The sequence below is a fragment of the Erinaceus europaeus genome, chromosome 8, assembly GCF_950295315.1.
Source record: "Erinaceus europaeus chromosome 8, mEriEur2.1, whole genome shotgun sequence".
NCBI lineage: Eukaryota > Metazoa > Chordata > Mammalia > Eulipotyphla > Erinaceidae > Erinaceus > Erinaceus europaeus.
The window spans coordinates 29,789,576-29,816,537 of NC_080169.1; the positions used below are offsets into that span (position 1 = coordinate 29,789,576).

The 26,962-nt window shown below is 37.5% G+C and overlaps 1 protein-coding gene and 1 non-coding gene across 2 annotated transcripts in view; one reads left to right on the forward strand and one right to left on the reverse strand.

Annotated features, from left to right (window-relative positions):
• The window catches only part of RAPGEF5 (Rap guanine nucleotide exchange factor 5), a 308,676-nt gene that overhangs the window by 111,736 nt on the left and 169,978 nt on the right, over positions 1 to 26,962 (forward strand). The window contains exon 7 of the mRNA XM_060196104.1: positions 6,911 to 6,959. Coding sequence (XP_060052087.1) covers positions 6,911 to 6,959 — 49 coding nt within the window. The remainder of the gene's footprint in view (positions 1 to 6,910; positions 6,960 to 26,962) is intronic.
• On the reverse strand, positions 3,928 to 4,034 carry LOC132540007 (U6 spliceosomal RNA). The gene has a single exon (XR_009551292.1). It is a non-coding gene; the product is annotated as a U6 spliceosomal RNA (small nuclear RNA).

The window sequence follows — 26,962 nt, forward strand, 5'->3', positions numbered from 1 at the left end:
CAGTGATAACCCTGATAATAATAATATTATTATAGAAAATAATAGAAATAATAATAGAAAACCCTAATAATAGAAAAGCACAAACAAGCAAACAAAAAAAACTCTAGAAAACACAATGATTGAGAAAATACATGATTTGGGGGTAGATAGCGTAATGGTTATGCAAAGAGAGTCTCATGCCTGAGTCTCCAAAGTCCCAGGTTCAGTCCCCTGCACAACCATAAGCTAGAGCTGAGCAGTGCTCTGGTTAAAGAGAGAGACAGAGAGAGAGAAAGAGAGAGAGAGAGAGAGGAGAAATATATTATGCCATTTAAGCTTTTATTTGAATTGTGGAGTAAAAGGCATGGCTTAGTATGGGTTTGCAAATTATATCACCTTTAAAGATATTTGTTAAGTAAATTATAGCATGTAAGTCCATTAGAGAATCATTTAAATATGATATAGATTGAAAATGCCCTGACTTGACAGAAATTGGAAAAAATGACTTGAAGCATACTGACTAAATATTTTGACAGATATTGCTTTCCTTTGCCACCACCATCATTGCCTCCACCACAATAAAAACTAATAGATGGAAAAGCCAGCACAAAAATGAGCTTAGGACTTAGATATGCTAACAGAAAAGAAAAGCTAAGATGTTAGTGAGGAGAGAAAGATATTCAAATCAAAGACGAAGTTCATTGGCTGTCTGATCTTGCCATTCTCCTAGTTCCCACTGTACCCCTGACTCTGGCTACATAACTCCTCTCCAGTGGCCACCTCCTTGGTCCCCTTGCCACTCACTGCCTTCTCTTCACTGCCAAAGCCTCTGCACAGAGACTACTGGTCCTTAGCTTCATAGCAAATCAAGTATAGTAGGAAGGGTAAGTAAATCAGCTCTAATGAATGATCAAGGCAAATCTTCTGATAGTGACTTCAAAGATATGTTCATAGGAATGCTCACAGAATTGAAAAGATACATGGAAAAGGACTGCCAGAAATTCAGATAAATGCTGAGGAAATTATAGAAAAAAAATAGTAATGATTTGAGGAATGAGAAGTTCAGTGACTGAGCTCAAAAATACAACAGAGGGAAAGAGTTGCAAGAAGATAATCACCAAAGACAGAAGTGGAGAGCAGGAAGATAAGGTAGAGAAAGTAATCAACCAATCAATCAATAAGAAAGAAAAAAAGCACTAAGTAAGATCACATAAAATAGTTATGTTTCAACATCGGGGGAATAACATATACACCATAGACATACAAAAAGGAGAAGAGTGAGAGAAAGGAACAGAATCCATATTCGAAGAAACATTACCTGACACTTTTTCCAAATTAAAGTAGATAGACCCCTCAAGACCAGGAAGCTTGAAGAACTACAAGAAAAATAAATCTAAACCTATGTGTACCAAGGCACATAACATTTAAAGTGGCAAAAAAAAAAAAAAGCAAAGACAAAAAGAGGATTTTTGAGAGCTGCTAGAGAAAAGTAAAGTCATCCATAATTCTATTCACTGATTGCAGAAACTTTTAAGGCTAAAAGGGTTGGAAGGATATATTTAAAGTTCTCAGTGGAAGAGACTTCCTTCAAGGAACACTTTATCTTGTTATGTTATCAGTCAGGTTTGAAGGAGGGGGGAAAGAACTTATCAAAGAAGCAACAATTAAAGGAATTCATTGTCATTAAACCAGACCTACAATAAATACTAAAGGGATGTATATACCATGAAAATACAGAAAGATCTTACCCATACTGGACAAAGTCAAAACAAAATAAAGCAAAGCAAAGCAACCAACCTAAACCCAATAAATACATTGGACTAGAATTATATAACTGAGGTCAACAAAGGTTTTTAGTGAGACCTTTGGTGTGGACAGGAGTCTAGTATAGTAGTCTTGGTGGAAGGACAGTTTGTACTTTTGTAAAGGTGGTGGGATAACACATATTGAGGAAGTGAGAACACTTACAGACTTGTAAATGTATAAAATACTTACAAACTTGCAAACTAAGGTTACCTAAAAAAAAAGCTATTATTAAAAAATTTAACATAATCATAGCAAAAGTTTATATTTTATTATAGTGAAAACTAAAATTTTCACGATACCCTTTTCTTAAAATACATCATGTAAGCATTGTCATTTTATTTACCAAGTCTTTATTCTGCAATAAAGACTTTTTGGAGATTTAACTGATTAGAAGTTACAACAGCAATCATGTAGACTAAAATAGCAGATATAGCTTGGTCTTTGGAAAGATGTCTGTATCATTAGCTTGTTCTTTTCTGATTTTTTTCAACTAGTACAGCTTCTGATGTTCTTTGTGCCATGAATTTATGAGATTTGTACAACAAGAAATGACCTCCAACTGTTATTTTTCATCTGTCTATGATTTTTCATGACCTCTATCTCTGTTGGGTGTATTACATGTCTTTAACATCAACTATTCAACTGCAGACTGACAAATGTCACCATTCCCACGAGGCACATGCTTCTTCCCTTGTATAGTGTATGAGCTGGAAAGGCAAAATTCTTAAAATGAATCTTTAGAATAATTAACTCCTCTGGGTGTTCATGATAATAACTTTCCTTATATAAAACATATTCTATTGAATCTCACATAGTATACTATTTTCATAGTGGACAGCTCTGATTAAAGTTCGTAGAGCTTTTTATAGTTTCTCTCTTCTAGTATGAATTTTACTCCGTCTTTCAAAGATTTGAAGCTAGTAATTATATTACTTTTAAGTCTTCTCTTTTCAACTGCAACTGCAGACACTTTGCTGTATTCTTTATGGCAAATATATGGACATAGAGTCAGGGTCAGTAGGATGAGTATAGGAACTCATTTTAGTGAGCCTCTAATCTACTCTTGATGACCTCCCCAAATAAAGAAGAGATTTAACTATTATATGATAGTGCTATAATTGAGGTTTGAGTAGAACACTACTGGGATATAGTTAGGGAGGACTTCTTTCTCTTGGGGAAGTTGGGTGGTACTCAAAGATGATAACTAAGCCACACTTTGTAGTGACAGCTACGAAGTGTGGTGAGGTGGAGAAGAATTCTAGACTGTGAAGAGTATGTGGAAAGACCAGGAGCAAAGATAGTGTATTGCCCATTCAGAATTGCAAGAGAATTACAAGTGTTAGACCCCTGAGGTTGATAAGTATAGAATTCTGGGACCTTTGATGCAGAACTCTTGTAAGTTAAACAGCCTAGGGAGACAAAGCACAAAAAGGTCAAGAGGGCTGAGGATAGGTCACTAAAGACAACCAAAATCTAAAGGTAGAAGAAAACAGGAGCCTTGAGAGAAGGTAAGTAGCAACTACTGAGGAAAGAGAAAATTCTTTGAACTTATAGTATCATGTCATCCTAATGGGTAGGAAGAAGAGCATGGGTAATAGTGTCAAGTTTTGTGGAGAGGACAAATTAAGGGAAGGCTATTGCATCCACTGCATGTAGTTATCTGGAAGTGATTATGTTTTGTTTGTACTTCTGTGTATACTGTCTACTCTTATCAACTTAAACAAATGATAGACCAAACCAATTACAACTCAGTTTGCTCTTTCAACATCACCATTTTTATATAATCTGAAAAGTCTTATCTCAAGTAATCTTCCTTAGAAGAAACATTACTATTTATTTTAGTTAATCTCATCTCAGTTATCTACTTATATCATTCTTGTGATCAACTAAAAATTACCAGATCTACTTAATGTATCCATATGTTAAAGTAGATGTTATATACATGTAGCCAAGTTAAACGTCATAGTTGAAACACTGGTGTAATATTTACTCCCATTTCTTTTGTTCCTTTGAGGACACTTTTATATGCATTTTAGTATTGACTGGTCAGCATTTGTCAAGTTAAACTAAAATTAATAGGCTTATTTGTATGAATTGAGCAAAAATGTGTATATGAGAGATATTTATTTATTTATTTATTTTTAAAACATGGGGCACTTCATAAATATGCATGTCATCCCTGTGCAGGGGCCATGCTAATCTTCTCTGTATCGTTCCAATTTTAGTATATGTGCTGCCAAAGCGAGCACAATATGAGAGATTTTTAAAATATTTCTAATTACATAGAAATAAATGAGTACATCTAAGCATATTTTATTGCCTCATAATTCTTGACAAATACATATTTGATGTGACAGCAGTTATACGGAAAGCAAATATTTGTTAAATAAGCTGTTAGGTGGAAAGTTGTAGTGTCTGGACAGATATGTAAACAGCTTTCTTTATTAATTATTGGTTGACAGTAACAGGTAATTGCAAAATTAACCATGTGTCAGACTTTTGGCAAAGTTTACTCTTTAGAACAAAATGATGTTTGGAAATAGGAGGGCTTCTGAGGAAGAAAAAAGTGCTACTTAGTTCATAGATATTCCTTCATAGGACAAAATCTGCTCATCATCATGCTTAGTGAGCATATAAATTTATCTTATCTAAAAGTACACTGGGGACCGGGCAGTAGTGCAGCGGGTTAAACGCACATGGCGTGAAGCCCAAGGACCGGTGTAAGGATCCTGGCTCGAGTCCCTGGCTCCCGATCTGTAGGGAGGTCACTTCACAAGCGTTGAAGCAGGTCTGTAGGTGTCTAATCCTTATCTCCCCCTCCCCCTCTGTCTTACCCTTCTCTCTGATTCTTTCTGTCCTATGCAACAACAATAGCAATAACAACAATAACAACTACAAGGGCAACAAAATAAGAAAAAAGTAGCCTCCAGGAGCATTGGATTCCTAGTGTAGGCACCAAGCCCCAGTGATAACCCTGGAGGCAAAAAAATAAAATAAAATGAAAGTACATTGATCCTCCAAAAATGACCTTCATTGAGTTTGTCACCAGCTTTTCACTTGACTTTCAAGGATCTCTTCTTCCAGGAAATCTACTCATTGTTTTCAGTTAGCTGATCCCTTGAGGATGTTCCCTGGTACCCAGAGTTAGTGTTTGATGCTTTCTGTTGTCTTGAGCCTTGGCATTGATGCAAAACAGCTTTACAAACATTTGAGATTCAAATCCAGAGGCACTATTAAAAGTGACAGAGAGGGGCTGGGTGGTGGCACACCTGGTTGGGTACACATGTTACAATGCACAGGGACCCAAGTTCAAGTTCCCAGTCCCCACATGCAGGGGGAAAGCTTTGTAAGTGGTAAAGCAGTGTTGTAGGTGTGTCTCTAATTCTCTCCCTCTCTATCTCCCCTGCCCTCTGAATTTCTGTCTGTCTCTATACAATAAATAAATAAAGATTATTATAAAAGGGAGTCAGGTGGTAGCACAGTGGGTTAAGCACACGTGGCGCAAAGCAAGGACCAGTGTAAGAATCCTGGTTTGAGCCCCTGGCTCCCCACCTGCAGGGGAGTGCTTCACAAGGTGTGAAGCAGGTCTGCAGGTGTCTATCTTTCTCTGCACCCTCTATCTTCCCCTCTTCTCTTCATTTCTCTCTGTCCTATCCAACAACAACAACATCAATAGCAACAATAATATCCACAGCAATAAAATAACGGGCAACAAAAGGGAATAAATAGATATTAAAACAAAGATTATAAAAAAATTTTAAAATAAATAAAAGTGAAAGAGAAAAGAAAAAAGAAAAAAAAAGCTGGAAATAAGACTGGCTCTGATTTTTATCATATGTCAGGGCTATTTTATGAATAGCCCTGCTAGTTATTAGAGATAAAAACAAACCAAACATTTTAATATATTTCTAATGGGTAATCAAGGGATAGAAGAAAATTTGAGGTCTATTTTTTTTATAAATTCTTTATTTATCCTCTAGTTAGATATTAGCAAGAGCAAGTATACTAATATGCAGATGTATTTTGAATTACACAGTTCTTCTTGTACTGAGTAAACTATATTTTAAAGTTTTTTTGAAACGTTTCTTGAAATTACCTTGTACTAGGTTTTGTCTGTCAAACTGTAGCTGTAATAACTCTGAATCTTACTTGTTTGGGCTGTAGCATAATTTTATACCTAAAATACAGTGAAGATCCTGTTCCTGAAATAAATTTGAGAATAAGATAAAAAGTGAAGATCGATTGTCAGTTGAAACAATTGTGAAATTAAGATTGATTCTTGGGGAAAGTAAGACACTATATTATGTAGAGGAATTTTTCTCATTCCTGAGTACAACTTGAAGTCACTTTACAATAGTAGCAGCAGCAAATACTGATGGCTGGATCTCTCTGTCTAGGGCCTGTGATATACTTGGCACTCAAATATCCATACTTTTTCAGAGATCTTAGTGTGTCCAGTTGATCTTAGGTTTAAGGACTGTGGATATAGACCAAAATTCAAACTGTGTTTTAAATATTTTTTTCAAGGACTAGGTGGTGGCACGTCTAGTTGAGCACAAACATTACCATGCACAAAGACCCAGGTTAAACCTCCTGGTCCCTATTTGCAGGCGTAAGCTTCATGAGCAGTAAGTGCTGAGGGTGTTTCTCTCTCTTACTCCTCTGCCCCCCTGCCTGTCTTTTCTGCAATACTACTTGGCCATCTAAAAAGATGATACTGTGTCTGACAAAAAGAATAGATCTGATTTTTTTATACAGTAAGTCAGAGAGAGCTGCTTTGATAGCTCACCTGCATAGTGTGTCTACTTTGTCATGTGTTCAACCCAGATTCAAACCCGGATTTGCTGCTGCAGAGTTTTTCTTTACCTCTGTTTCTGCTTCCATCTGAAAAAGTTATCCCCGAGTGGTAGCAAGAAATAATAATTAAATAACAAATAAGTCAGTAGGATTCTTCCAGATCTTCTACATTGAATTCATTTTTCCTCATGTTTTTATAAATGAAAAGTGGCAACAAGCCGACCTAATTTCAGCAGTTCTTAATTTTTGTTATATATCTAAAAACAAAGGCCTCTTTTATTATAGCTACTTTTTTATTGTAATTTAATTTTCCCTATTCTTTTATTAGGTGCAGAGAGAGCTAGCAGCTGTTATTGCTCTGAAGGCAAGGAAGTCTGGTAAGTAGATGTGCATTGAGCTGGAGGAAAGTTCTTTTTATTCTGGAATGTTTCATATAGTGTAGCAGTGAGGAGTTGAGTGTATCAGGAAAATTTGGAATAGAATGCAGGGAGTACCAATCACTTTTTAAAAAATCATTTGTTCTACCATTGAAATAGTATAGAATGTTATATGTAACTAATTTCCCTGTTTTTTAATGCTTGGGGGGAAAAAAGGCATTTTGAATGTTCATTGACCACTGAAACCATGGAATTGGTCTAAGTGAACAAAAGAAAACAAAGCATGCCATCTTATATATCATGATGACAAGAAAATAATACAGAGCCTTTTGCTTTTAAGAATAAACTTTGAAAAATCTCAGTATTTTTTCTAAAATAATTTAATTGTGCATTGACATTTGAAAGCAACCATTTTTCAGAGGACTGATTTCATAGATCTGATTTCCAATATGTATGAGGCAATCTATGGAAGTGATATGTGGAAAACAAAGGCTAGCTCTCATATACATTCTGAAGGGGAAAAAAAGTCATAGTCTGTTGAAATTCAATATGAAATGGAGACTCACTGAAGTGGAAAAACACTTTCTTGAAGAGGAGGAGTGTTAGAAGGAAGCATCTTTTGTGGTTCAGTGGGAGGAGGTCTGTGCTGAGTGCAATGACAATCAGAAGAGAAATGCTTCTTAGATAATATTTAACGAGATAAGGAGTTTTTAGGTGAAGACATTGTGACAGAATCACAATTGTCAACATAGGGAAGACAAATGGAATGGAAATGCCTTGACAAAAGCCATACATTTTACATCTCTCAAAATACTACAAGAAACAGAATCTAAGAATTTACTTTTCTCTTACTTTTTGAATTAAAGACACCCTAGTATGAATTAATTCATTATTCTTATGCTACTTTGATTTGACTAATAAAGAAGACAGAAAGGACTGGATATGTATAAAGTAGTTAAAAGGGGATAAAAACAGATTGTAGCCCATAGAGTATTGAACAAAAAGGTCTCTTCAGTGAACAATATTACATTATAGATATTTGTGTAGGTGAAGACCAAGATAGAGAAAGGACATCATTGTAAAGGTTATGAGAGGAAGTTATTAGAGATAAATCATTCTACAGGTGATCTTGGTTTGTTTTCATCATTTTTAAGGAGGCAAGACTTATAGTATACAAGGTGGATATCAGAGCCTTAGTAGAAGGTTTTTTTTTTAATTTTTGAAATTGGGAGGAAATGATCAATTTAGTATGTATCATACTGTGTGGATAAAAGAGCAAGTAAATACATATAGGGGGGCTAGAAAAAGGGGGGTGCTAATTTACCATGAAAAAGGATTCAGTGGCAACCCATTGGTGGAGGAGACTCTAGGTAGTGTAGATCGTGTGCAGACACCTATCCTGGATGAATGACAAATTGTACCCATGTAACAATAGTGTCTTATAAATCATTGTTTCCCTAATAAAACTTAAGAAGTTAGAAACAATCTTCAAGTCTCTACAGTAGACAAATGTTAAGATTGATAATTCAATATATTATACTGTTAAATAGCTTTTTAAATTATATCATGGAGAGTACAGTAAAATGTTCAACAGAATATACATATGCAGTAAGCATGTATTAATTTCCCTTTTCATAATGCTGTACTGCAATAGTATATACATGCTCATTGGGAAATATATACATGCTCATTAGAAAAACTGGCATATGCAAATGTATGAAGAAGAAATTTAAAAATCGTCTATTAATCTCATCAACAGATGAAACCAATATTTTTCTCATATTTTTTCTAGACATTTATCTATTAACCCATACAATATGCATTCTTTTACTTGATATTGGATATTATATGTTAGGCAGATTTTACTAATGTGGAATTACCTTTTTTTGTGCTCCTTTTGTTTGAGATAGTTATATATTTACTTGCTATAATAAAAAATAATACAGTGCTCTCACATTCCCTTTACCCATCTTCCACCAGTGATAAAAACCTGCAAAACTATAGTACAGTGTCATCATCTAGTTATTGACATTGATGCAGAACATTTTCATCACAAAGATGCTTCATGTTGCTGTTCTTTATTTTTTAAATATTTATTTTTTTAAAAAAATTTTAACAAAGGGGGTAGTTTGATTCATTTATTTATTTTAAATATTTATTTATTTACTTCCTTTTGTTGCCCTTGCTGTTTTATTGTTGTAGCTATTATTGTTGTCCTTGTTGTTGGATAGGACAGAGAGAAATGGAGAGAGGAGGGAAAGACAGAGGGGGAGAGAAAGATAGACACCTGCAGACCTGCTTCACCACCTGTGAAGCGATTCCCCTGCAGGTGGGGAGCCGGGGTCTTGAACGAGGATCCTTACTCCGGTCCTTGTGCTTTGTGCCACCTGCGCTTAACCCGCTGTGCTACAGCCCGACTCCCTTATTTATTTTCCCTTCTGTTGCCCTTGTTTTATTGTTGTAGTTATTATTGTTGTTGTCGTTGTTATAGGACAGAGAGAAATGGAGAGAGGAGGGAAAGACAGAGGGGGAGAGAAAGATAGACACCTGTAGACCTGCTTCACCACCTGTGAAGCGACTCCCCTGCAGGTAGGGAGCCTGGGGTTCGAACCAGGATTCTTAGGCCGTTCCTTGCACTTTGTGCCATGTGCACTTAACCTGCTGCGCTACGGCTCCCGAATGTTGCTGTTCTTTTATGATTGCCCTTCTTGCTATTCCTTTTCCCCTCTTTAACATCTGGCAATAACTAGCTTTTTTGTTTGTTTTGTTTTTTACCAGAGCACTGCTCAGCTCTAGTTTATGGTGGTGTAGGGGATTGAACCTGGGACCTTGTAGCCTCAGGCAGAGTCTGTTTGCATAACTATTATGCTATCTACCCTCCACCCAGCAATAGCTAGTCTGATCTCTATTTCATAATTTGATCTTTTCAAATATATTGTTAAAAGGAATGGTATAGTCTGTAGCCTTATGAAATGAACTCTTCTTGCTTGCTAGAATTCCGTGGAGAGTCATCCAGGTTGTTATGTACATCAATACTCCTTTTGCTTTTTTTTTAAATTTTTTTATTTATAAAAAGGAAACATTGACAAAACCATAGGATAAGAGGGGTACAACTCTACACAATTCCCACCACCAGACCTCCGTATACCAATCCCACCCCTGATAGCTTTCCTACTCTTTAACCCTCTGGGAGTATGGACCCAAGATCATTGTGGGATGCAGAAGGTGGAAGGTCTGGCTTCTGTATTTGCTTCCCCACTGAACATGGGCATTGACAGGTTGATCCATACTCCCAGCCTGTCTCTCTCTTTCCCTATTGGGGAAGGGCTCTGGGGAAGCGGAGCTCCAAGGCACATTGGTGGGGTTGTCTGTCCAGGGAAGTCTGATCACATCCTGTTAACATTTGGAACCTGGTGGCTGAAAAGAGAGTTAATATACAAAGCCAAAGAAACTGTTGGACAGTTATGGACCTAAAGGCTGGAATAGTGCAGGTGAAGCATTGGGGGGTCCTCCATTTTGTAGATAGCTAGTAGATATACTTTAGTTATATTTCAAAGGGGCTGTAGCTGTACTAGTGGGTTTTTTGTTTGTTTATTTTGTTTTTGTTTTGTTTTTTGTTTTTGCCTGAGCCTGAAATCTGATATGCAGGTGAATCCTAATTATTGTCTGGGGAGATGATGTCATGGCTAGGAAAAGGACCAGAAAGCTGGATCAGGGAAAAGAGTAGCTCCCTAATATGGGGAAAGGGTATAAATATTACTGTAAACCTCATCAATTTGTTGTGATCTGGGGCCCATAATTAGCTTAGGAGCCTATGTGACCTCTGCATCTCTCTTGATCTTAGCTCACATTCTGTGATCATGAGTAGAAACATTCCATGCTGCCCCAGTATTGACCCATCTTCCTCAGGTGTATCATAGAGTATGTTGTCCATCCCCCCTTTGGAGGATGGAACGTTCTCTACTGTTGTTGATCCAGGTTGAAGGCAAGGTCCTATGTGGGCCCACAAAGGGGTCTATTTTGTTGTTCCTGATAGAGATGACCAGAAACGATGGAGAGAGGGATTTATTTGAGGTCTAGGCCCATCAAGTCTGTTTGGGAGACTTAGGACTTCCCAATTAGGGCCCCAGCTGGTGGAATTGCCTGATAGTGACTAAAGAGTCATCGTTAAAGTATGCCAGTCTCTTGCTTTGCTAAGGTTAGCTTTGGAGTGAGTGAGTGAACTGTAATAGGAAGTAGGTGAGGAGGGTATCTAAGTCTTAAGTGGACACTATTTCATTATGGAGTTGATACTGACTCACTAAAGACTATTGTGTATTTTTGCTTTCAGGTATATATTTTGCCCTAATTTATAGATACATGAGAATGTAGGCTCTATCTTATGGGACCTGACCTATATCTAGATTTTGGGACTTTGTTAGGAAGTGAACCTCCTGAAATGGAATTAGAAACTACCAAGAAAGGAAAGGTCTCACACGAGTGATGAGGGTGAAGGTTTGGCAATCCATGCCTAATGTCTCTGTACACAGTCTTAGGTGAAGCATGCTGAGATGGTACTTGTTGTAGTGATTCCTTTTGCTTTTATTGCCATTATAGTATTCCATTATATGAAAGTATGACAGTGCATTTTAGCATTTATTCATTGAAGGGAAACTGGGTTATTTTTAGTTTTTAGTTTGTTTTTTTTTGACTAAAGCTAGATGTACAAACATTTAAACAGAAGGATTTGTAAAAACTTAAGTTTGAAATAAATGCCCAAGGAATACTGTTGGTATGCTTCTAGTTCTGCTTCTGGGATCCCTTCTGTTACATTGCTTGACGTTGTGGTCTATTTACATGGTTATTCTGTTACATTGGTTTGGTCTCGCTCCCCCCGCCTCCAGGAGATTGTGGTTTAGTCTTTGCCTTTTCACGCTTCTCCTTTCTCCCCGCCCCCTATCCTATGTACTTCCTGGGTTCCTGATGCTGCCGCCGGAGGAGAAAGATGCAGGACAAAATTGTGTGGTGATTAGATTAGATTAGTTTTTTAAATCATTGGCTCGTGAATAAAGAAATACAGCTTCTCCGCTCAAAAAAACAAACAACAAACAAACAAACAAAAAAACCAACTGGCACAAACATGGAGGAACAAGTAAGTGAGCAATAAGAACCAGTGTGATGCCAAGGGAAGGGCTGAGGGGGGCGTTTCTTGCCTCTGTGGGCTTCTCTTATCAAGCTAAAGGACACGTCTCACCTCTGTGGGCTTCTCTTGCCTCGACGGGCGTTTCCTGCCTCTGTGGCTATTACCTAGCATGAGAAATCCAGCAGCGTAAAGGGAAGCCATTGTGGCTTTACTTATCTGATCTTCTTTGGTCTGGTGCATGTGTGTGGAGCTGAGATTCTTGTCCCTGTTCAGGGTGCCATTATGTCATTTTTGCTGGGCTGGCTTCATGGGCGGGGGACATAGATGACCAGAAACTCATGGCTGAGCTGAGAACGGATTTTAATCTTTATTTACAAGCGGGCAAGCAGTCCAACAACTTAATCACCACACAGTGTGCTCCTCCATCTCTCTCCTCCGGCTGCAGCGTCAGGAACCCAGGAAGTACGTAGCATAGGGGGCGGGGAGAAGGAAAGAGCGCCAACTAGCAAGGACTAAACTAAAATCTCCCGGAGGCAGGGGGAGCGAGACCAAACCAATGTAACGGAATAACCATGTAAATAGACCACAACGTCAAGCAATGTAACAGAAGGGATCCCAGAAGCAGAACTAGAAGCATACCAACAATTCCCCCTTTTCTTTTTAACTAATTGACCATAGTATCAGGAGTATGGGGTGAACAGAAACCTATATTGTACAGGCATTTTCAAAAAAGAAACTGGCACAAACACGGAGAAACAAGTAAGTGAGCAACAAGAACCAGTGTGGTGCCAAGGGAAGGCCTGAGGGGGGCGTTTCTTGCCTCCTTGGGTAAGGCTTTATCAAGCTAAAGAACATTTTCTAAGTTGTTTTGGTAATTACATATTGGGCTTTTTATAAAATTATCAAACTGGTGGGAGTAGATAGCATAAAAGTTATGTAAAGAGAGTCTCATGCCTGAGGCTCCAAAATCCCAGGTTCAGTCCCCTGTACCTCCATAAACAAGAGCTGAGCAGTGCAGTAAAAACAAACAAACAAACAAACAAAAAAAACCCAAAAACCTGCCAAGCTATTTTTCCCCCAGAATAATTTACATTATCACTAGAAATGTATATGACTGTGATTTGTTCTGAGAAATGTGCAACTGGACAATTACTTTCTATCTTGGCTATAAGATCTTCGTGGGACCACTGTTGTTTATATGGCTTCTGCAGACTGAAATGCTGTTAAGCAGCATATGACTGTATATGTGACTCATGTCCTCTGCATCCCTGTTCACATTGGGCATTGTCACTAGTTTTTATTTTAGTCATTCTAATGGATATGTAGTAATTTTTCACTGCTTAAAATTTCATTTCCCAAACAGCCAATAACAATGAATATCTTTCCATGTTTTCTTTGCCATCTGCATGTTGTCTTTGGTGAAAGGGCTGCTAATATCTTTTGACCATTTGGGTTATTTGTTTATTGTTGAGTGTTGATAGCTCTTTATAGATACCAGTCCATCACTGAGTATGTGGTCAGCAAATATTTTCTCCTGGTATACAACTTTTCTTTTCATCTCCTTACCAAATCTCTTCATGAAATCAGTCTTAGTCTCGGTTAGATATACTTTGTTAATTTTTTATGGATCAGTCATTGGGTTATCTAAGAATTGTCTGCCTAGTGCTGAATCTATTTAGCCATGTCTTGCTTTTCTTTAAAGGCTTTATAGCTTTATGCTTCACAATCAGTTCTATGGTCTATTTTAATTTAGTTTTCATATAAGGTATGAGGCAGTCAAAAACAAAAGGACAAATACCTTTTGTTTATGTTTTTTGGGGGGATGGGATGCTGATGAATATTTAGTTGCTCTAGCACCTTTAGTTGAAAAGACCATGTGCCATCCATTGAGTTGCCTTTACACCTTTGTCAAAAATACGTTGCATGTACCCATGTGGATGTATTTTTTGCATTATTTTCCATTGCACAGATTCTGTTGATTTCACCAGTACTGTAGTTAGTATGTAATCCACTTTTTTTTTTGCTTTTTTTTTCCCCCATTTTATTGGACAGGACAGAGAGGAATTGAGAGAGGAAGGGGAGATAGAGAGGGAGAGACAGAGAGACACCTGCAGCACTGCTTCACTGCTTGTGAAGCTACCCCCTCTGCTATAATCCATTTTTATAGTCTTCATTTTCATAATAAATGCATGAATCATCAATTTTACTAACTGCATACTGCATAATTTATTTTACAAATTCTTGGCTGTTCACTTAAGTTTTAGTTTTTCCCACTATAAATTTTAATGGAGGGGCCTGCTATAATCTTACACATTTATGCATGTATCTATTCAATTTATTGTTTTCATAATAAATCACTAGAAATGGGGCAGGCAGGTGTAGAGAGTGTTGACATTTTGTGTTTTCACATTTAGGAAGTTAAGTCATTTAGAAGTGATTTTTGTCTTACTTTTTTTATATTAAGCCAGTTTCCCTAATAACATTCACCACTTGTGTTGGCATTGAGAGTTGGGTGAAAAATTAACAATGGCATGGTACAAACAAGACCAGCTCACAGGCTCCATAGGTTTCTTTGTATTCATTTCATACCTTTGTCAAATTCTAATTGATTGCCTACTATATGCAAGTAGAGTGTAAAGTATGAAATACAATAGTGAGCAAGGAAACATTATGAGCCCTGCTGTTTTTAAATGATAACCTATGATTTACAAATTTAGAACATTGATGAATTGATGATTCTCTGATACTGTGTAGCTAATTGGTGTTAAATGCAAAACCATTTTAGTCTCCTCCCTTTCCCCCTCCCCTCCCCCTTCTGCTTTTTTTCCTCCAAGGTTATTGCTGGGGCTTGGTGTCTGCATTACAAATCCACTGATCCCAATGGCATTTTTTTTCCTTTCTATTTTTATTCGATAGGGCAGAGACAAATTAAGAGGAAGAGGTAGGTAGGGAGAAAGAAAGAAAGACAGACACTTGCAGACCTGCTTTACTACTCTTGAAGGTGGAGAGGAGGGGCTTGAACATGGTTCCTGTGTAATACTATGTGAGCTTAAATGGGTGTATCACTGCTTAGTCCCCCAGAGTTTTAATTAAATAGAGTTCCATTGCAGAATGATACTTTCTGTGCATGCTTGCTATTTTTCAAAAGCAATTTTGAGTTATTTTTTATATATTTATTTATTTACTTTCCCCTTTGTTGCCCTTGTTTTTTATTGTTGTTGTAGTTGTTGTTGTTGTCATTGTTGGATAGGACAGAGAGAAATGGAGAGAGGAGGAGAAGACAGAGAGGGGGAGAGAAAGATAGACACCTGCAGACCTGCTTCACCACCTGTGAAGTGACCCCCCTGCAGGTGGGAAGCCAGGGGCTGGAACCGGGATCCTTAGGCGGGTCCTTGCGCTTTGCGCCACATGCGCTTAACCCGCTGCACTGCCACCCTACTCCCATTGAGTTATTTTTTTAAAGCTGATATATATCTTTAAAAAAGTATGAATACGATACTTGGCACATCTGGGCTTGACAGGCAGAAGTAATTACCTACTATCTTATGTCTTGCTGTCAACCTGTTAATTAGGGCTCAGATGGGCATGCCAGATTTATATCTAACTACAAATGGTTACTAAAACAAAAATTAGTATAAAGGAAAAGTGTTTTTTTGTGCTTCAGCTCACTATACAACCAGAAATAAAAATTACTGCCAATAAGTAGGTCATATAAACAATTCAATACTACAGTTTCATAAAAAATCCATTATGTTGTAATCTTCTAAGAGGTTATTATAATATAGCTTTAAACAGTTTTCTCAATGCTAACCTTTGTGAAAAGGAACAGCACATTAAAGCTTCACAAGATTTACAAAAATTAGCACAGATATCCTTATACTTCCTTCTTTTTGTTGGGTTGCTTATTATACAGTCAGTGTTAACTAACTAGAGGCTTGGGAGAGATGTTTCCTTCCTTTTTCAGGGAATCCACAGCTGAGGTACTTTGAGTGCTCATTATTTTCAGATCATATGAAATATGTGCTATAATAAGCTTCTGTTTCTGGGAAGACAGAAATCTCATGTTGCTAAACCTCCTTGGCATTTTTTACATTTTGGTGTCATAAGCTCAATCTAGTTAAGTGTTTTGAAACTAAACATTGGGTCTGGTGGTTATACACCAGGAGGGCACATACATTTCCATGTGTATGGGCCTAATTTGAGCCCTGGGTTCCCAGCAGGGGAGAAGCTTCAGGAATAGTGGAGCAGTACTGCTGTCTGTCTGTCTATCTGCATACCTACTACCTACCTATCCTATTTCTGTCTCTATCCGAAATGAGAAGGGAAAAATATGGCTACTGGAAATGGTACAGTTGTGCAGGCAACTGAGCCCCAGCAATAACCCTGGTGGCAAATAAGCAGGCAAAAGAAAATCACCTAAATATCTAGGATATTAACTTTTAGAAATGAAGAAAGGAAGCCAGGAAATGAAACCGTGGCAACAACATTGTACTCTTATGAGGTTCTAAGTTCACATCCCTTGTATTGTATGTGCCAGAATAATGCTCTCTGTCTCTCTATATAATTCTGTCTCTATATCTATCTCCTTCTATCTCTTTCTCATTAATAAGTAAATAAAAATCGGGGGGGGGGCGGGAGTGAAAGCAAGGGATTCAAGGCTCTGTGTATGCCAGTAAATAAATATCTTTGTGACTTTAGCAAAGTGATTCTAGTTTGTATCAGCAGGGGTTGGTGTAGAATCTGTTAACCTTAAAAATGATTAGCATTGGGGAGAAATGATGGCACACTTGGTAGAATGTACATATTATAATGTGCAAGGATCTGGGTTCAAGTCCCTGGTCCCCACCTGCAAGGGGAAAGCGTCAAAAGTGGCAAAGCAATATGGTAGGTCTCTCTCTCTCTTTCTCTCTCCTTCTCCTCCCCCTTTCCCTTATCAATCTCTTTATTTATCCAATTAATAAATGAATAAAAAGAATTGGTTAGCATTATGGTTAACCTATTTATAGTAATGAATATTTTTTATTAATTACCTTCATTGTTCTTAATGCAATCACAACCTTGGAAGTATTTTTTTTCTTCTGGATGTTGTAGGTATAAGTATAGCAAAACAAAGGGAAGTCCAGAAGGAGAATGCAGTGACCCAGATACTTTTTAAAGTTAAACAATCTGGGCAGAAAGAGAGGCCCTCTTTGTTGGAAAGCCCACTATAAGTCTTGGTAGGGACCTCAGTGAATGACATGCCCATCCCTGAAGCATGGCTGGTAAAGGACAGGGTCAAGGCAAACCCACATAACACATGGACTGGGACTAGGACAGGCTCTCTTCTCAAAGAAAACCAACAGAAGGGGATGGCTGCTGGGTGTGCAAAAGTACCATGTGTTCACCACAGGAGGAATATTTTGTATTGTCTTAATCTCAAGATTTAGAGAGGAAGTATGTGCCTGAGGCTAGAAAGTCTGCAGCCTTAATGAAGTCAGTGCCAGGATTTCTAAGAACTCAGTCTCTGGCTTTTCTAATTACACTAGACCCCCCCACTTGTTAGTAATTTCTGGATTACATGCGTGAGGATGTCATTTATAAAAAGGCATCTTCCACTTGTATTCCTGGAATTGGAAAAGAGTAGAGTGAAAACATGTAAACTACTCAAGTACTGTCACCCACTTAAGATGGTTAACTTACAACTCTTCCCTTTGTGACACTGTAATAGTAACTCATAAATAAGTCGGGTAGAAACTGTACTCTTTCTTGCTGCTGGGCAGATGCAAGGAGTAGTAGCTCCCAATTAGTATTTTCTTTTCTCTTTAAACAATTTAGTTATATTTTAAAGTTATTTATTAATGAAAGAAGGAGGAAGAGAGAACCATAACTCTGACATATGCATTGCTGAGGATCAAACTTGAGACTTAATGCTTGAGAGGCCCACATTTTATAGCACTATCTCCTGGACCACCCCAGTTAATATATAATATATAAAATAACTCAGGATAAATTTATCAGGATGTAACCCCATCATAAGTCCAGGGAGATCTGTAGTAGGTAGCAGAATTTCCCTCTCTTTTTAAAATAAACTAGCTGAAATATATACACCACACACACACACACACACACACACACACACACACACACACATTTACTGTCATCTATTTGTATAACATAAAATAGTATGAAATGGTTTACCAAGATATGCATGTGTTGTATGTGGCACCAGAGAATAAACCAAGGGCTATATTATCTGAGTCACTTTCCCCACTCAAGTTTTTTTAATTTTTCATATTTATTTATTTTCCCTTTTGTTGCCCTTGTTTTTTATTGTTGCTGTAGTTATTATTGTTGTTATTGATGTCGTCATTGTTAGATAGGACAGAGAGAAATGGAGAGAGGAGGGGAAGATAGAGAGGGGGAGAGAAAGACAGACACCTGCAGACCTGCTTCACTGCCTGTGAAGCAACTCCCCTGCAGGTGGGGAGCTGGGGGCTCGAACCGGGATCCTTACGCTGGTCCTTGCTCTTTGCACCATGTGCGCTCAACTCGCTGCATTACCGCCCGACTCCCCCCCACTCAACTTTTTAAAAGTTTTGTATCCTTAGAGAGTGAAAGAGAGGAACAAGAGGCAGAGAAGGGGAGAGATACCAGTGCACAGGTTCAACATCCATGAAATTCTTTTGTCCCTGTCTGTGGGATTCACATGTTGTGCCAGGGTCCCAACGTATAGTAAACCTGTGCTCTACCTACTGAGCTATCTCTGACTCCTAGCCTTTTGTGTTTATTTTAGCTTTTTATAATAATTATTTTAATACTAGAAAAAGTGAAAGGGAAATGAATGTTTCAAATTGCAGTTAAATCGTCTCTCCTAGTCTTAGCTAGTCTGCAGGTATCTATTTTTCTCTCCTTCTCTATCTACCCCACTCTTAATTTCTCTCTGTCTTATTTAATAAAATAGAACAATAATAATAACAATAAAAAAATGGCCATCACGAACAGTGGATTCACCTAGCTCCAGCGATAACCCTGAAGGCAAAAGAAGAAAAATATAAGTATTTCAAAGATAGTTATGTTGCTTTTTTTTTAAGTGGAATCTTTTAACAGCAGAGATTAAGGATTCTCATCTTACACATTTAGAAGATAAAATAATGATCAAACTTAAGAATTGCTTTGATTTACATGGTTCTCTGAATTTTCACTTCTACTTTTAGTTCATAGATTACTCTTTTTATGTAGTTTTGTTATGTTTGGCTTTATCTCTATCTTTTTTGTAAATACATTTCTCATAAATAGTAACAATTTTTATTGAAAAAAATTATTCTCTTAGAACTAGAAGCTACCATGATCTTTTCATTATTTTTCTTCTGGGGACTGGGAAGTGGCTTACTCAGTTAAGCGCACATAGTACTGAGTGCAAGGACCTGAGCAAGGATCTGGGTTCCCTGACCCCCCATCTGCAAGAGGGGATGCTTCACAAGCAGTGAAGCAGGTTTGCAGGAGTCTTTCTTTCTTCCTCTCTATCATCCCCTCCCCTCCCAGTTTCTCTCTGAAACTGTTCAATAAAATGGAAAAAATGGTGGCCAGGAGCAGTGGATTCATAGTGACAGCACCCAGCCCCAGTGATAACCCTGAAGACAAAAACAAACAAACAAACAAGTAAATAAATAAATAAAATAAAACAAAAAAAACCCAACTCTAAGTGTCCTAATAATGAATATACAAAGTAAGAAATACTATTTTTAATTGTAGAAATCTACTGACTACATTTTAAGTAATCACCATATAGTGCAGGGGCCAAAAGGTGGCGCACCTGGTTGAGTGCACATGTTAGAATGTGCAAAGACCCAGGTTCAAGCCCCCAGTCCCCACCTGCAGGGGGAAAGCTTTGAGAGTGGTGAAGCAGGGCTGCAGGTGTCTCTCTGTCTCTCTCTCTCTCTCTGTCACCTTCCCTCTCGATTTCAGATTTCTGAGTGTCTCTATCCAATAAATAAAGGTAGTAATTTTTTTTTTTTAAGTATAAAAAAAAGACATAGTGCTTACTTTTAAGGATATTTTTCAGTCACTTAACTTTTCCCGAGTTTTTCACTGTCAGAACTAATATTTCCATGTGATTCATGGTTTTTTGGTTTTTTTCTTTTTTCTCTCTTTATTCTCCTTGGTCACCCACTAGATACTTTCCTAGCTGGCTAGTTGTATTTTGTGATCAGCATAGATCTGCACTGACTGTGCATTCTGTAATCCCACTGAATATGTTGTTAAGTATTTGTCAAAGAAGAGGGAAGAAGTGGCATGCTTTTCCCACTGATCTTCCCTACTGAGTGAGGCTGTAGGTTATTTTTTATCGAAGAGCTTTGCCCAACATCAGGATGACTGTTGAAGTTTGTAAAATATCTCTCCTTCTCTGGTGCTATAATAACTTCTTGTAACATTTCCATAGACTGCTCTTCTCTTTCTGCTTGCTGACATACTTTGTGCATTCAGGTCCTATCTTCACCAGTGCATGTTGTGATTCAACAGCCATCGATTTCTGTGATTGACGGGATGTAACTTCCAAATAAATAACTAAATAAATTGGGTAAAATCACAGGGAGACTCCTGAAACAGTAATTCTCATTTTAATATAAAGCAAAAAGGTATTTGAAAATGTAAAACTCTCCTAATCAAGAGAAAAGATACCATTGGTTAAAACCCAGGAACAACTGAAAAATGCATGCAGCAGATGCTTTGTAAATTTTTCCTTACTCTCCCACTGGGATGCAAAGAAAATTGCCTTTTAAATAAAGAATCCCATGACAGTGTCTTTTGTAATTAGAGCTATTAAGTCAAAATGATAAATAACCACTCATTGACATACTATAAAAGGAAATTGCCCTTTGCCCTGATTTCTCCTGACTAGCAAGAGATCTGAGAGTAAAAGCTAGACTCCTTTAATCCTAGGGATTCTTTAGAATTTTGGGAAGTAGAAGACCTGGCAGTATGTTTTTTGGGGGAGGCTGTTTGTTTTATCTTTTGACAAAATCATGAACATTAAGATAGTAACTGAAACTGATTTGCCAGGGAAACAAAAACTATAATTACTGTAGAGCATAATCCTGACTGCAAGATTTGTTTTGGCCTTAAGTCTGCAAAAGTGTTGATGCAGGACACATCACTAACTTGTGTATGTGATGATTTAAGAGTTGATAGACAAAAGTGATTGTTGTTCTAAATGAGAGTCATCAGTGTTTTACAGAATGAGATTATGTGAAGGAGAAGTGGACATTGATGGCCCCAATTCCCAGAAATATGATGGCTCAGGGACCAGATTCTTTTCAGGTTTTTGGATTATTCAGGACAATAATTTTGCACCATTTAGATTCCTATTTGGTCTTACCTATGCTTTAGAAATTTTGCCGTATCTTGAGGATTATGTTTCCTAATATTTGCAACAAGGAGATTAGTAGAAGGCAGGGGAGAGATTTTAAACTGTGAATCAAATATTCTATTAGGGAGGATCAAGTTTTCTATTGGAGTGCTGAAAAAAATGGCTTCTAGCATCACAGCTCTTGGGAGTATATTTCTGTAAGGAAGCTAGATGAGTATAATGAGGGTACCCTGTGCATAAATTCAATATTAGTTCTACACCCAAGGTCATATGAAAGTTAATGACCATTTGTACACCAGAGATCTGAAACCCACATTTTATTTCTTTGTCATAATGACAAAATAAGGAGAGCAATTTATATTTAAATTGATTTAAATTTCAGAGCATAAACAGAGGTCTCTCTGGTACCCTCCTTACCCCACCCCCAATCCCAGTTTTTCTTTTTTTGGGGGGTGGGATGGGGCAGGGAAACTTCCTGGTAACATTTAACTTTCATAAAAAATTAAGCCCTATCCTATTCTAGTTCCCTAGTGGAGACAGGTTTTTCTTGTCTGTGAAACCACCCTACACCCACCTGCTGGGTTAGTAACATCAAGCCAGAGAGCAGCAGAGCAATCAGGGCCACTTTCACTATTTAGGTTTTGTATTTGTTGAGCTAATTAGCTGACTGAGTCAACTATGAGTGTCTTTAATACACTGTCCAGAGGTTAGTGTCTCCTGAAGTCTGCCAGCTTCCTTGTTAGTGGTCTTCTGTTGAGTGAGAACTGCTTCCCAGATGAACATATGCTATATACCACCCAGTGTCCAGTGCTAATTGCCAGAGGTTCCAGAAATACCTGTGTTCACTTAAAATCCTGCTTCAGACTTATTCCGTGTGTTTGTAAAAAGGTTTACATTTTGGGGTGGGGATATCTGTGTGACAGTTGGGAGAGAGGCAGCAGGGATTGATCTGTAATACATTTTTTATAATTTTACAAAGCTGTGGCTGCTCCTTTGAATACTGTTGAGACACAAATGGAAGCAAACTAGAGATATTAAATGTTTGAATATTAGTAGAACTATTCCAAGAAGAAGGTCCTATATTTAAAAGAGGAGGCCAGGTGGTGGGTGGTACACCTGGTTAAGTGCACATTACTTATATTTAAAAGATGACAACAATCATGTTTAGGATATACAATATTGTCATTGATAGAATATACTACAAAATATCCCTTAAGAAACCATTTGCTGTTTTTATGAAGTTAGGAGATTATGCAGTCTGATAAGCTTTTAACATTTAACCATAATCCCTCAGTTCTAGGTATAAAATTAGAAATTAACATAAATTGTTGACTTTCTTCAGCATCAGTTTCCTTTTATCTTTTTTTTTTAATAAGAGAAATAACTGATGACCAGAATCCCGCTGACCCTGCTGGTCACATCCTAAGGATACAGTACAAGAAAGTTTCATTTCTCTTTATTATACATTGCTACCTAGTCAGTAAGATTTTGGGCATAATAATTACTGTTTTTTTTTTTAAATTTGCTTTCCAAATTATCTTCCTTTCATTTACTTTTCTCTTCGTGAAAAATTACTGAGAACCACTCATTCTACCACTACTCCCCCTTCAGGGAACATTTTCTGCTGTCGGTTGTATTGACAAGTAAGAGCATCAAGGGAAATCTTTGCCTTGGTCCTAAGACCCAGCTATTGTCCATCACTCATCACATTAAAAGTCTAATTGTATAAACAGCCATCAAGATGGAGTTGTTCTCAGTAAAACTGAAAATGGCATGAACACAGTGTCTGTGATATAAGTAAATAATGTGCCATGGTACACAGTGCAAAGTACTGAATTTGATTTGACTGATTTCTACCAGAATAAGTGATACTGTAATGATTTTTAAAATGTGATACTTACCCCTGATTTTATTATTTCCATTTGTAAAAACTCAATATTTGAGAATTACTGAATCAGAAATCTTTGTGAGCAGATAATCTGTGGTTTTGGCTTTCTGCATATTTCAAATATGTTATAAACACACCACACTTACATACCATCTGTAATGATTGAGGTGTGTCTTCAGAATGAGACTAGTGATAGAATGTTTTCTCCTGTTTTCAGTGAAAGCTTGTCTTGCACAACTGCGGCATTAAAAGTATGTTTTGACATAAATGATAGAACCAGAGAAGGATATTTGTGGAATTGGGGGGGGGGCAGAAAGGGATAAATAGTGGGCAGGGTAGAAGACCCAGTGTCATGGAGGGATATGGTGTTTTGTTGGTGTGGTTTGATAATAAATATTTGAGGATATGTGGAATTGTACCCATGAGATAACTACAGTCTTGTAAAATAACATTTGTAAAATAACATTTCCTATGTAAAAGTAAGCTTAAATACATGTCAACAAACAAACAAAAACTAGTAATCCCGAGGTTTCCTTTTTGAGCACTTGTATCCAAATTTCTTCTTGACTAAATGCAATTTTTTTTTTTAAGTAGTGGTCCTCAAATTAAATTTGCCTAGCAGTTATTTGCAGGACTAATTCCTGCCATGCCCTTCTAGCCCTGGAGACTCCAATTAAATGTGGATGGAGGCCCAGCCATCTGTATTTTTAACAAGTTTTCAATCCTACGTGGTTTAGATATCATACTTTGACAGACATATTCCAAAGTCTGTGTGATCTATAGTCTTCTGGAGTTAGCTGGTGGTGTATTTTAAAGGATGTTGGTCTAATGAACTAAGCATGGCAAAGGGAATAAAAAAAATGTTATTTATACTTCTGCTACACATCCACTTACTAGACATTTGTCTAATTTTTCAGTGTTTCTCTTCTTGAATGGACATTTTTCTCATGGGAAACATAGAATATTTATAAAACTCTCTTGGCATTGGTAGTACAATTTCTATAAATGAAGATAATTACTCCCAAGGTCTATTTTGGTGGGCAGGGTCAAAGATAAGTGAATATCCTGATAAATTTCTTTAAATAAAATTGCCAGGAAGACATTTGATTAAAGGGAAAAGTGGGTGACTGAGTGGTAGAGCAGTGGGTTAAGCATACATGGCAAGGACTGGCATAAGGATCCTGGTTCAAGCCCCCGGCTCCCTATCTTCAGGGTGGTTGCTTCACAAGTGATGAAGCAGGTCTGCAGATATCTGTCTTTCTCTCCCCCCTCTATCTTCCCCTCCTCTCTCGATTTTTCTCTGTCCTATCCAACAACAACAGCAATAACAACAACAATAATAAAAACAACAGTGATAACAAGGGAAAACAAAATGGGAAAAATGGCCTCCAGGAACAGTGGATTCATAGTGCAGGCACCGAGCCCCATTGATAACCCTGGAGGCAAAAAAAAAAAAAAAAGAGTAAGGAAACAAAACTGCTACCCTTGGAATAGAAGAGAGAGTAAGGAGAGTAGCGGTTGTGGAAGAACTCCTCCTTTTGACATTGGAGGCATAGAGCTGGTACTGTCCCAGCAGCCTGGTTCCAAAGGAGAAGTGTGTCTACCTTTCTTTTCAGGGAAGGGGAGGCTCCATCATCAAGTCTCCTGGTGGTAGGATAACACACCTCATTGAGGCTCCAACACTGGGACTCTTTAGCCTCTCCACCCTGTGATGATTTAAATTAACTATAGAAATAGGACTTAGGTTTAACTTTTGTAACTAGCAATCCCCCTCCTCAGTGTAGTAGGTGGGCCTGATTAGGAAAATGATCTCACCCACAGATGAAAGCTTGATATTTTGCAGTATAAAGTTGTGTCCCGGATTGAGCAATTTGCTTCCATTATTTATTATGTATTTCCATTGGGTGGTATTATGGTTATCACACCCACATTCCCTTGTAATAATAGAGTTGAAGTTGTGACTTGACAATAATAATGTTGGAATTATGCCTTGTTTTTCCTCAGATATTTAATAAAAGAAAACTCGTAGCAAGATAGATTTAGGTAATGGCTATGGAAATAGTTCAATCCCTCTTGGGCTGTCCCTTCTACTCCTACTTGATTGACTGCAATGTTTGGTCTTTCTCTCAGGGAATTCTTTGTGGTCCCATGTATGTTTGTGGATGTACTCTAAAGTCATTATAAATATTTAGCAATAGACTTGCTGCTAATTGAGGAACAACAGCAAAAAACTTGAGCACCATATGTATAACAGAAAATTACAGTAAATATTACTTGTAAAATGTAGATTTCTGGTCTACCAGAAAACCTTATGTAGATCTGATCTATTGCCATTTTAGTTTATAACCCCAGAGGCAGAATTATTGATATATCTCTGTGAAAAGCAAATCAGGAGACCCAATTCACTTCTGGCTTAATCTTTTCATACTTAGTGGGTTCCAAGCATTTTCTTATTTAGTGAAATAGTTGTAATGGTGCATGGTTCTGGGGCTTGCAGAGTTAAATGAGTGCATAAAGCATCATTGGTAAATAAGGCTCATAATCACTTTCTTTTACTCTCCAAAATAAGTCTTTTAATTTATGAGAGACATTGTATAGAGAAAGAGTGAACAACTTGCAGTGTCCAAGTGTCATTGTCATTTTAGACCATTCACTTGATGATAGCAGATTGGCTAGAACCTGCCCTATTCTTACTAGAACATGTTCTTGAAAAGCACTTAGAAAATGTCAATTTTCTGTCTCTTAAAAAAAATATTGAAGCTACAAAGCACATACACAGGGAGAAGTCCTACCCATGTATAAATGTGGGAAAGCCTTCTACTAGGAAGCATCATCCCTCAAAGCTCATCAGAAAACATATTCAAGACATAAATCCTGAAAAAAATGCTGAAGAAAATTGATAACTAAGATTAACACAGTTTTTATCCACTCAGAGTTCATTGTAGTTGTGTTATTTAGAAGTCATTTTGACATTGAAAGAAAACTTTTTTCCCCCTCTACTTCGAACATTTCCTCAGAAGAAGGATAGGCTCCAGGCATCAAGTACTGATTAGTGCTTTAAGGCCTATGGAGTAAATATTTATGTTCTAATTAAAGGGTTTGATACAGGATACACTTCACTCTGGTGACATTCTTATTTTTCTCCACGAATAACTTTTCTATTGACTAGACATGTATTAAATGTTACACAAGAGAAAACACAGTAAAAAAGCTATTATGAAATGGGAGGGAAGGAAGTTTAAAGGGTCTTGGCTTTGAGACAAAGACAGAAGAATGAAATGGAATCCTCTTTGCCTTAGGGTGGGAATAAATCATGCAGTCAGCAAGGCAGCAGGGAAGCAGCCCCAGAGCCCTGCTCTCAGTAGCCTGAGCAACTTCTAGTCAAGCACACAGCCAGTGGATCATCTGAAAGGGTTGTGACAGTCTTTCAGCTAACTGACTTTAGTTGCCTCACTGCATATTTATTATGTTGTCTGAGTGCTGTAAGTTGCCAGAATTTCAGCAAACCTATAGTCTGATGTTAGTGAAAAATGATGTGTGTGTGTGTGTCTTAGTCTTAGGGAGTCCTCTCCTCCCTTTAGCAGTCTCTTTGATGGTGAAACAGAGTGGCGGTGGTGTCTTAACTGGTAAATTGCTGGGCTGTTAGC